At 41.6% G+C, this 12,061-nt stretch overlaps 1 protein-coding gene across 4 annotated transcripts in view; it reads left to right on the top strand.

Moving 5' to 3' along the window:
• Positions 1-12,061, top strand: part of cfap52 (cilia and flagella associated protein 52) — a 75,270-nt gene that overhangs the window by 30,416 nt on the left and 32,793 nt on the right. For all 4 annotated transcript variants that reach the window (XM_085963487.1, XM_085963490.1, XM_085963488.1 and 1 more), the window contains one exon: positions 1,936-2,038. In XM_085963487.1, coding sequence (XP_085819613.1) covers positions 1,936-2,038 — 103 coding nt within the window. The remainder of the gene's footprint in view (positions 1-1,935; positions 2,039-12,061) is intronic.

Here is a 12,061-nt window from a genome sequence, read left to right as displayed (position 1 = left end):
TATCAGCAATTTCTACAGCAACATTTCATCAAGTGATGACTCAGTATCATACCCTGCACCCAACTGAGAGTCTTGCATTCATTGAATGCTTTGTCTGGATATTATGATTTTGAGAGGCTCTCAATTGACTTCAAATAAAAGGCTCTGACTTCTCTTGGGATATGATTTCACGACTGCTAGCAATTGTGCCAAAATGACCATTTTTCATGTCTGAGCCTCGAACATTGGTAGATTATTTTATTATGCAGGGTATGACAAGTGGAGCCTTGTATGTTTTCAGATCACATCCACTCATGCAATACTTGCAAGATAGCAGTAAGGTGCAGGAACTCTGGATAATTTATCCCCTTTCTAGCCAGAAACATTTGCAGTACCTCAACTGCTACCATGGCTAAAATCAGCTAACTCAGCACAGACCAGGAATCGAGCCTGGGAACTTCTGGTTTATATGGCAAAGCCTTTACTTACTAGACCAGGTGCGTCTAAAGAATGGCCCATGAACCTTGAAGTCCAGACAGCTTAGTCCCATTTGCACTTATAATTTTTCCTGTCTGAGTTTCATAGACTTAGAAGATTAGAGAAAGCTGTTGTCTTATGGGTGTATAAATCCTAAATCAGAATACCAGACCCGGGAGCATTAGAAACTTGAGAGATATGTAAATTAACAGAAGCATTAATTCGAACTTTATATGTGGTTAGGCAGCATGGCATGCACATAAGTGGCCCATGAAGACATTTGCAGTAGGCCATCAGAGGACCTTCTTCATTAGTAGCTTCAATAATTAAATACTTACCAAGGCCTCGATGTTAACAGGATGGCGGGAAGGGTGTGGAGGAGCCCGGTAGCAGGCAACTAACCCGACAAGGCCGGGACGTGGAGGCCTTGCCGTTAAAATCGGCAGGGCCTCATTTAAATAGCTCTTCGCTGACTCCTGCCTGATTATGTGCTGAAGTCTCTGGAGTGGGGCTTGACCCCACACCCTTCTGACTCAAAGGCGAGTGTATGAACATTGAGCCAAGTGGACACAATTCCCTTTGTTCCATTTAAAAACAAAAATAACTCATACAATTTCTCTGGATCCTTCTTTCCATCTCTCTTCTACCCTGATGGTAGTGGCTAGCTTTCTTATAAAGAAAAAATAGACCTCTTTGTGTCACTCTTCTCCCCTGAATCTAACCTCCACTATCTTGTCACAGGATCTCTCATTATTAGTAAAACATTACTTTGTAGTTCCGCAAATAATTTTATTGCCCCTTGGAATGACCATTTTTTATTTATGTGGCAAATGCTCCTGGGAATTTATGTTCATATTTGTCTACCAGCAGGTGGTGGTGTTGGCTTTATAATGCGAATTGTGAATAGTTTGGTGTTCTGTGTTTGTAAGGAGTCCAATGCCATGTTGTAAATTTGAATTCTTTAAAAATTGATTTGGTTCTCATCATGATTCATTTGGTAAACTCATGTCCCAGCATCGAACTGAGCTATGCAGATGAGTAACTTGGCCAGATTCAATTCTTAGTCTGTGCTTCATTGATAGATTTCAGTTGGAGCAGGAGCACTGTATTGAGCTGTTTTATAACTCCTGGCTATAAAGGCAAAGTTATATAGCCAGGGTTCCTACTAATGATCATTACTCAGGGACTCATATTAGAAAGCTTGTATGGAGATCATGTGAGGACAGGATCATGTTCAAAATGTGCTCCTCACGACCAAACAGCCTGCTGACACGCAAAGCCTAGGCTCAGGTGCCAGAGTCTGGATGGTGGCCATGAGCTGTACTCCAATAATAGTCAGCATCTTTAGGAAAAGAAGGGAGAAAATGAGGGCGGGGGGCAGAGAGAATTTTTTGTTCATCCCTGATGTACGGCCTTGGCGCCAGAATGCTACTGAATTTACTGCTAACCTTTAAATTACATGTTGCTTATTTCTTGCAGACGCTATGCAAGAAATCAAATGATTTTGGCAAACACCCTTTTTAAGTGTGTCTGTTACCATCCTGAGGAATATCAAATAATAACCAGTGGAAAAGACAGGAAGGTAAGAAGAATTGTACATGGAGACCTGTTTACTGCTTTAAGTGGAAACATTTATTGTTTTGCCAATAATCAAATGACCATTTCAATGAAGACTAAGGACATTTTTATACACGTGCAACACAGCCAAGTTGTATTAAACAAACAACCTATTTTTTTAAATAATGTTACTTTTTGGGGGGGATTTGGGATTTTATTTCACTAAAGAAAATCTCCAGTTCACCAGTGTAAATAACAAGGTATTTAACCATTAAGCTATTGAAATGTCAGTCTCTCTCATAAATTTTCAGCTTAGACTGATATAAATAAATATTAATATTGCAGTAATAAAATTATTCAAATGTCAGGGGTAGTTTTATTATATTAATCTTAAACCCCAGAACTTCAATACCTAATTATGTTTTTCCTCACCAATTTTTTCCCTTCCCTCCCTCTCTCTTCTGAAAGCGATGATTCCTTGCTCAGAAATGGTTCCATGAGAGCCACTTGCCCTCCAATATCTCAACATTATTTATGTATAAGGCTTGACAATGAGCGTCAGCAGCCTATTCAGCTAAGAGGGTATTGTAGCCATACCTTATCTTGTCCTCACCTAGCACTCACACAAATGAACTTTCAGCAGTGGTAATAAGCAAAAACCAAGCGCTTCTACTACTGCCCTGGCTGGGATCAGGTAACTCCATAGAAACTCTAGAGAGCAAGGCCAAGACCTTCCTGTTCTGTCCTTACTTACTGGATAAATCTACTGACTTAAACTATTAAAAAGAATTCAGACTCATTTTACATTTTTTGTGTATTCCATCCCCTTCTATTTTGGTTGATATCTTGATTTTTGTTTTAAAACAGTTAATGGTGATTAGCTCATTAGAGAACTGATTTGGAGGAGTTACTGAGCCTTACAATGTGACAGAGCTTGTGACAGTGGCAAAGATATGATTTGGGTGCCTGTCCAAGCTAATTCAGTTCCCACAGTAGCTCTTCCAAGACAGTTCTGATAATGATAATCCTCACTGGTTGGACTAAATGCAATGATAACCATGCATGAAGGCAGTACAGTATTATAACTCTGTCTCCATGTTCCCTTCAGAGTAGCCCCCAGCTGGGAGCACCGGATCACTGAATTTACCATTTTATTTGAAGGAATACTGCAAGTTACATTTTCAACTGTTAATTAACAGTGATTGGTGATTTTAAGTAATCTCCAAAGCCTTCTATATATTTAATTGTGTTCATTCATAACTTATGTTTGTTATAATATACTGCACATGAGGATTCTATCATTATGCCTGCCTTGCTCAAATTATTTGCTTCACAGAACGCTGTTGATGATATGCTGGCATCTTGACATTACCTGCCTGCAAATTTAAGATATGAGAAGTGATTACAACTCTCTGGAACATCATCCAATAGCCACATTGAGGGAGATAATTTGGGCATGGTGGTGTAGTATACCTTGCAAAGTAAATGTTACCCTAATCATAAAATTAAACATACAGGCCCAAAATTTCCTAGAACATTTCGGCATAACGATGGCGTAAAAGCAGAGTTGTGCCATTTTTTTCCCGCAGAAATTCAGACATAACTGATTTATGTCAGTTTTACGATAAAATTCCGCTACTGTGTATTACCTCGATCATTTGCGACGCAGCCAAGATACATCCACCAAAATCCTCAGCCACTCATTAACATAGCTCCACCTCCGATGGAAAAGACCAGCTCACACGAGCTTCCTCCATTTATGCAAATAATAGGCTGGCATAGATTCACACCCAAAAGCTGTGGCATAAGAGGGCCCATAGGTACCTGTTTTGGTGTAATTCATCAATGTTAGTCTTTCAATGAGATCATGGCTGATATGTGACCTAACTCCATATACCCACCTTTGCCCCATATTCCTTAATCCCTATGGTTAACAAAAATTTATTAATCTCAGATTTAAAATTTATAATTGACCTAGCATCAATTGCCATTTACGGAAGAGAGTTCCACGTGTAGAAGTGTTTCCTAACTTCACTCCTGAAAGATCTGGCTCTAATTTTTAGACTATGTCTCCTAGTCTTAGACTCCCTAACCAGCAGAAATAGTTTCTCTCTATCTAACCTATCAGTTCCCCTTAATATCTTGAAAACTTCAATCAGATCACCCCTTAATGACGTCAAAATTCCAGGGAATACACCGCTAGTTTGTGTAACCTCTCCTCGTAATTTAACCCTTGGAGTCCAGGTATTATTCTGGTAAATCTACGCTGCACTCCCTCCAAGGATAATATATCCTTCCTAAGGTGTGGTGCCCAGAACTGAACACAGTACTCCAGGTGTGGTCTAACTAGGGCTTTGTCTAGCTGTAGCATAACTTCTATCCCTTGTATTCTAGTCCTCTAGATATAAAGCCCAGCATATCCCTTGATACCCTTACCTAACAAAAATCTATCCGTCTCAGTCTTGACTCACCATCCACAGCCTTTTGGAGAAAGAGAGTTCTACAGAGGAGATTTACCAGAATGGTTCTGGGGATGGGGAATCTTGGTTACAAGGACAGGTTGGAGAAGCTGGATTTGTTTTCATTAGAGCAAAGGAGGCTGAAGGGTGATTTGATAGAGGTGTACAGGATTATGACAGGTTTGGCTAGGCTAGACAGGGAAAGGCTGTTCCCACTAGTTGATGGTACAAGGACTAGGGGACACAGATTTAAGGTTCTGGGCAAGAGATACAGGGGGGACGTGAGGAAAAACTTTTTTACACAGCGAGTGGTGAGGACCTGGAATTCGCTGCCGACGGAAGTGGTGGAAGCGGAGACACTCAATGTTTTCAAGGGGAGACTGGATAGGCACTTGAGGGAAATAAACTTGCAGGGCTACAGGAATAGAGTAAGGTAATGCGACTGACTGACTGGATTGCTCTACAGAGAGCTGGCACGGACTCGATGGGCCAAATGGCCTCCTTCTGTGCCATATGACTCTTTGACTCTGTGACTCTATGATGGGCCTGACCAAGCTTCTGTACAACTAAAACATAACTTTCTCTCCTTTGTGTTCCATCCCCCTTGAGATATAGGCCAACATTCCATTAATCTATTCGATATATTACATATGCAAAATACAAATAAAAACAAAATCATGATTTGGTTTGTTTCATTAATGATGTCATTAACATCCTGCGATGCTCAGGTCTTCAAGCGTACCACTGGACACTGTGTGAGCCCTCTCTAAGACCACCCGGGTGCGCACAATGCTGCAAAGAGAGGCAAGCAGTCAGAAAGACCCTCCCTGCAGATTCTGCCCAAATATAAAGCTTTCCACTGGGTATGCTCACCTCCGCCGAATGGCAAGACATTTTACCATGGCGTGGCTGGACAGAAGACGAAGTCAAGGATGTGGAGAGTGTGCAGCAGCAACCTATACAGGAAATCCCTCCATGCAGAATGGAATGGCAGAGTTAATTTCCGAGAAAAGGATTAATTTGTGAGACGGAGATTTCCAATGGAGGTTTTGAAAACTTGCACCAATGAACAACTCCGTCTGAATGGGGGTTTGATTGGATGGAATGGCTCCACGTGACTACACCTCCACGACACACCTAAGTGAGACAGGGCTGAGTGCAGCTTTTTAGTGCCTAGATAGCTTTCGTTGCTGGCTGATCATAGTGCCAGCACATTTAGCTATCCAACACCTCTGGCGACAGCCGGCCAAATCTGCTGCCACCCAGTACGTCACTTACTCTGGTTATTATCTTCATAACAAGCCATTTATCGCTGAAGCGTACCATGCGAAGATGGGAATTATGAAGGGGTCACTTGGAGTTTCATATTTGGAAGAGGCCTCAAACTTGGTGGCTTTTTTTCTGCAGCCTCACAGCAATTTTTTTTTTCTCATGATGTTTGTTGATTTGTTGACCTGGTTGGGTCATTTTTTGTACCGCTGCTCTTGCATTCTTCGGGTGATGGAGATAGTACTCATTGGCCATGCCTCTTTCCTCAAGGTACCTTGGCTGACTACACTTGGTCTTCCTGCATCCAGGAGGCAGTCCCGCCTGGCCTCTATCTCTTCTAAGAGGGTCTGCAGGTCCTCCTCCACAAATTTGCAGGTCCTCCTACTGCCATACTTCTCTTGGCTGCTCATTCCTCTCTTTGAAAATGGAAATGCTGTGGAGACACTGGAATGGAAAGACTGAATAAAGGAGTTTCTTTTAAAAAGAAAAAGATCAAGAGAAAGCAGTCTTCCAATTAGCTTCAATTCCCAAGCCTCACTCTAAAGGATGGTGTTTTCCCCATGCTTTTATATTCCTATGTCCAAGTTTCCTGGGGCCCCTATTGTTTACGTTGAAATTATGTTACATGATTTTGAGCACAGGTGAGCTCTCCTTGATTTATGTGGTGGTTTGGCCTGTGTGATGTGCAGCAGAAAGCAGTGTACTGCTCTGTTTTTGCCTGTGCTTTACGCCGAGAGATTTTTTAGTCTGGGTGCTTTTGTTTTAATTGTATCCTCGCTGCTTGGTCAGTCTTTACAACTGAAGTTTCATTAGACATCTGAGGGCTAGAAATTCATTATAGCCAAGAAATGGGCAGTGCTTGGACTAAAAATGGTTAAATAGCGGCAGTTGAAAATCATCTAGGCTGCACGCAAAATTCGTCCTCACTCCTCATTAAAATGATTTAAGTCATGATTCTCAACTAAAAACCAAAGTTCATTGGTGTTACACTGAAAAGATGGACCAATATTGGGGGCAGCTTAAATGCAAGCAATGTTTGTCACAGGCTTTTTTCACTGCTTAAAGGGGAGGTTCATTGATGCTGCAGCACCTCATTCTCAGCATTGTTGGGTGTGCAGCTGCCCCAACAACCATAAGAAGAAGGACAAGGAGAAGGAGCACTTATTTACAAATCCTGATGGCAGATCGCCGCCGCCCCAGGAAGTGAGCCCGGAGGTTTTCCGATGAAGATTTGGAGGCATTGGTTTTAGCGGTGGAGAGAAGGTGGGCGGTCCTGCACCCGCCAACTGGCAGGAGGCTGTAATGATCAGTAACATGTCATTCTAGAATGGTACACTAGGTGGAGCTGTATGTTTAATAGGGGGCTACCCACAAGGCAGTAGTCAAGATGGATGCCTGTACACTAGTCCACATGGCTGAATAAATGACTAGCTCAAGCTAGCTGTTCATAATGAAAACGTCTATTTATTTATGAACATAAGAGGCCCTCGCCACAATTCTGCCAGACTGTGTGGAGGGAGGTGGCACACCACATTACGGGCAGCACTGTGGTCCCCAAGATCCACACACAGTGCAGGAAGAAGTTTAACGAGCTTACACAGGTGGTCACAGAAGACTTCAACAAATGCTACATACCACCATCTGTATCACAAGCTTCACACACTGCTCAATGCACCACACCCACAGCACTCACCCACTAACAATCTCTACCTAGCAACACTCACACCCACATCTCACACCTTGCACACAATGACAGCTATTCAACTATGGCAGGCACAAGGATCATTAGTTATTAGAATTCATGTGCTATGTGTGATATGTTTATAGATAAATTTATTAATTGTGTTTGGAATATTTTGTGGTCTCTCGCATTTCACCTTTGCGCCCAGGAGGACGCTGTGATATGGCGTGAGACAGGGATTGTATGATGGGGATGTGGTGAGCTACGGGGATCTGGGGTTTCATTCATGTGAATCAGAGTCTGATGAGCTGGTCATGGACAGCCCATCCAGAAGGCCGACTGTCTCACTGCCTCTGCTCCCTCCACCGTAGATCCTGGAGGGCGAGATCCACTGCCACTACAGCCCCCATGACTTTTAGCAAGTGTTGTAGGTTGGAGCTTTTCAGAAATAATTATGGAGTTTTGTACTTGCCACAATACTCCCTAATACCAAAGAACCTTGAAGTGAATAAAGAAAGCTGTTCCAGTAGCAGGACATAGCACACAGCCACTCAAACTTCCAAAACCTGTCAGGTCCAAGTGATTGGTGATGATTAAATAGTGTCACTGGAGCCGGCTTCCTGCTGTTGCACGCCACCTCAACCTGTCGCTGTCTTCTCCAGCCGGTAAGTACATTGGCTGTAACGAAGTTGGGAGGCCAGGCGTCAAGTGAACGTTGCACACTCACTGATGTCACGATCTCCGTGATGGCGAGGTCCCTGGTGACCACGTTCAGCGGCAGCGCTACTGGCAACACCGATATGGCATGCGGCGCTGAAACTGGTATCAGGCAACGTTAAAGCTCTCAATGGTGTTTTAGTGCCATTTCGTGACGCGAACGTGTGGCATAAATCACACAAATTTCTCCCCCTGAAACTTTACATGTCCAGATGTGGGCAAAGGCTATCTTTTTCGCTGATTTTTACATTCTGGCACAGTCAAATGAGCTTCTCAGGAGATATCGGCATAAGTCCCCATCAGCTAGATATGCGTGAATTTCAGCATGCGATCCAGGAAATTGCTGGCCTGTGACTTTGCAGACAACTTAGTACTGACTGGTAATGCTATCATCTGAAATTTAAAGCATAGCCTAAAGGTCATTCCTTTGATGTTTTCTTAAATGAACAGAAATACAAATAAACAAAGTAGTTTTAGCTAGTTGTAGTCTCTGTAATTGTATAATCTTCAAAAAAGATTTCCTGCTGCTTACTAGTTTTATACTTAACATTTTTTGATCTTATTTATTTACTTTGAATCCTGCTTTCGGAAATGGCTACAAAACTAGAATGGCATTGATGGTTGTGACTAAATACAATTGAACTGTTGTCTATATTTAAACATTTATTATTGCTGGCCTGGAGTTGTGTTTAAGATGAATTCAGACTGAGAATTATGCTGTGACATTTTGTGGAATAATAACCACTGAAAAAATTAATTGAGTGCATCAAATCAAAACTATTTGAACTGGTTTGACTTAGAAGAAAGTTTAAAATCCAATGGCAATTACATACAAAAACAACTTGCATTTATATAGTGCCTTTAACATAGTAAAACGTCCCAAGGCGCTTCACAGAAGCATTATTAAACAAAATTTGACACCGAACCACATAAAAAGATATTAGGACAGATTAACAAAGGCTTAGTCAAAGAGGTAGGTTTTAAGGAGTGTCTTGAGGAGAGATAAGTAGAGAGGTTTAGGGAGGGATTTCCAGAGCCTGGGGCCTAGGCAGCTGAAGGCATGGCGGCCAATAGTGGAGCGATTAAAATTGGGGATGCACAAGAGGCCAGATTTGGACGAGTTGAGAGATGCCGGTGGGTTGTAGGGCTGGAGGAGGTTACAGAGTTAGAGAGGGGTGAGGCATGGAGGAATTTGAAAAAAAGAATGAGAATTTTAAAATCAAGGCCTTGCCGGACCCTAAGCCAATGTAGGTCAGCAAGCACAGGGATGATGGATGAACAGGACTTGGTGTGAGTTAGGATACAGGCAGCCAAGTTTTGGATGAGCTCAAGTTTATGGAGAGTGGAAAATACCATCTAAATGCATTTGTTATTTGGACTGCAAACAACAGAATGTGAAATCGGTCAGGAAAAAGTGTTCAATTAGAAACACGTCACAAATTTAAAATAAATAAAAGAGTGAGTCACAAGATTATTATAATAATATGCTTCAGATGCTGTCTTAAAGTATGTGAACAAAGCTTGAATGGCTTACTGATGCAATGTGAACTCTTGAGAACCTTGATATTTGTTCTTTACCATCTGCTTTTTTAATGAAGTATATTATATTCTTAATACAGGAAACTTTCGTTTAACCGGAGGTTAAATGTCTGGAAAGCTCTATCTACCAGCAAAATTCAGGAGCCGTTTCCTATAAGTTTTTTTACTTCTCGTTGCTTTTTTTTCCAGTCAGGCTCTGCAAGGTCTAGCTGAAGCTGTTGCTTAGCTACAGAGACGCTTTTAAGCTGTGGCCGACTGTTTTGAAGCTGTTGCTAAGCAACAGGGTTTGTTGATTCATACGGAGCTCAAAAGCTCCGTATGTTTTAACATTAGCGCTGGTTTCTACGACAGTTTTGATGGTACGGCACCAGCTCGGTCCCGTCAGTGGGATACCAGAAAGTTTCCTGTATAATAAAACAATGTTAATGACAGTTAAAAGTCGTACTGAAATTACTTTCATTAAAGTTTGAGATGATGTTATCAATGCAGAATGATATGGTTCACAATATTCACATAATTCACATTAGTGTATCTGTCTATCTATGGATCTTATAGTGCCCAGTCTCTTGCACTCCACTCTTTTTGGCTAGCTGCTGCACCTCCTCCCAGGTGATGTCAGCTTCTGCATTGAGTTTTGTCAATCTCAACCAAGTTTCTGTTGGACGTGGGCCCACAAGACAGAAAGGTAAGGGTATATAGTCACGTTTTCTTACGAATTTTGAGTTTACATTGCATGGGTGAGCATTCTTAATTTTGTTGGAGCAAAGTTCTGAAGCTTTGGAGCAAAATAATTTTATTTCGGCTGCAATTTGCTGCAATTTGCAGCCAGAGGTGCACGTAATCTAGACGCAAATCAAATACGCGGCCTAAAAGATCACAGAATTTTTGGCAAAAGTGAGTTATGCCCATAAGTGCAATACATCCAAATGTTATTGATTTTTTACGATTGTTTAGAAATCCCTCCGGCCAAATGCATTTCTGCTCATAAAAGTGGCCTCACCCGCAAGTTACAGAGCCTTATACTGTACATGAGTTTCCTGTAGTTCCGCTTGCTCAGAGGCTCTCTTCAAATTACGACCAGATTTTCAGGCGCAGCAGGAAACAGTCATTTTTCTGGTGTTTTATTAAAAAAAATTGAGGGGTTGTTTTTAATCTATCCTCACTGAGACCTGCACTTTATTTTCTGTTTCTTTGAAAGCATTTTAATGACATAAGTACATGTCACATTAACAAATGTAAAGCTTCACCGATTGACGATTCTTAAACATGCTGTGCCTAATGTGTATGAATGATGGTTAAATGAGTTGAAATTTAAATTTTCATACTCAAAAAGAAGAAATACATGGTGTGAGTTCAGCACTTTCCTTGGGTTCCAGTTGTTTATGCTGATTTCTGTCGATTTTACGTTCAGGATTATTCTAGTGAGATTCATAGGAAATTTGAGCGTAACTTGACATTGGCGGGAATGGGCGCATTAGCGGGTCTAACTTTTGGGTTGCGTCTACAGAGGAAATTCTAGGCCTTCGTGTTTTGTAAGCACATACTCATGGACGCTGACTCACGTGACAAGAAAATTACCAAAATTAATCTCTGCCCTCTCTATGGCTGTTGTTTTTTCTCTCTCTCTCTCACTCCCGGTCTCTGTGCATATTTGTGGTTCTCAATCACTGTGTATCTGAGCTTCTCTCTAACTTTCCCTCTTACTTTTTCTCTCTCTCCCACTCTACTTCTCTCTCCCTCTATGTCTGCTTCTCCAGCTTCCTATTGGCCTATGTGGCTAAACCTCTTTGCATGTCTAAACTTCTCTTCTTGCGTACCTAAATTTTCTCTCTCTTCCTCACTATCTCTTGTGTTTAAGTTTCTCTTCCCTTTGTGTATGAACCGCTCTTTTTTTCTGTGTAAACTTCTGTCTGCATGCCTCTCTCTTTTGTGTCTAAACTCTCTCTGTCTCTCGCTCTCTCTCTCTTTCCGTCTATCTCTGTCTCTCCTCGGCACACCAAAAGACAGTTGGTACAGTGTGTGGAGCATTGGGATGACTGAATGCAGAAGTACAACTGGCACTCAGCCTGTTTTTCCACCAAATGAATGTAAACATTTGTCTAATTTCAAGGAAAGATCTACAGGGGATGTGAAGTTATATTAGAGTTTATGTAACAATTTCAGATTAACTGAAAAAAGAAAGAAAGACTTGCATTTATATAGCGCCTTTCATGACCACCGGACGTCTCAAAGCACTTTACAGCTAATGAAGTACTTTTGAAGTGGAGTCACTGTTGTAATGTAGGAAACACGGCAGCCAATTTGCGCACAGCAAGGTCCCACAAACAGCAATGTGATAATGACCAGATAATCTGTTTTTGTTATGTTGGTTGAGGGATAAATA

Source organism: Somniosus microcephalus, chromosome 21, assembly GCF_052327205.1.
Source record: "Somniosus microcephalus isolate GS21.2 chromosome 21, FLI_Smic_1.0, whole genome shotgun sequence".
In the NCBI taxonomy this organism is placed as follows: domain Eukaryota; kingdom Metazoa; phylum Chordata; class Chondrichthyes; order Squaliformes; family Somniosidae; genus Somniosus; species Somniosus microcephalus.
Note: the sequence above shows the minus strand (reverse complement) of the source record. Positions and strands in the feature narration are given on the sequence as shown.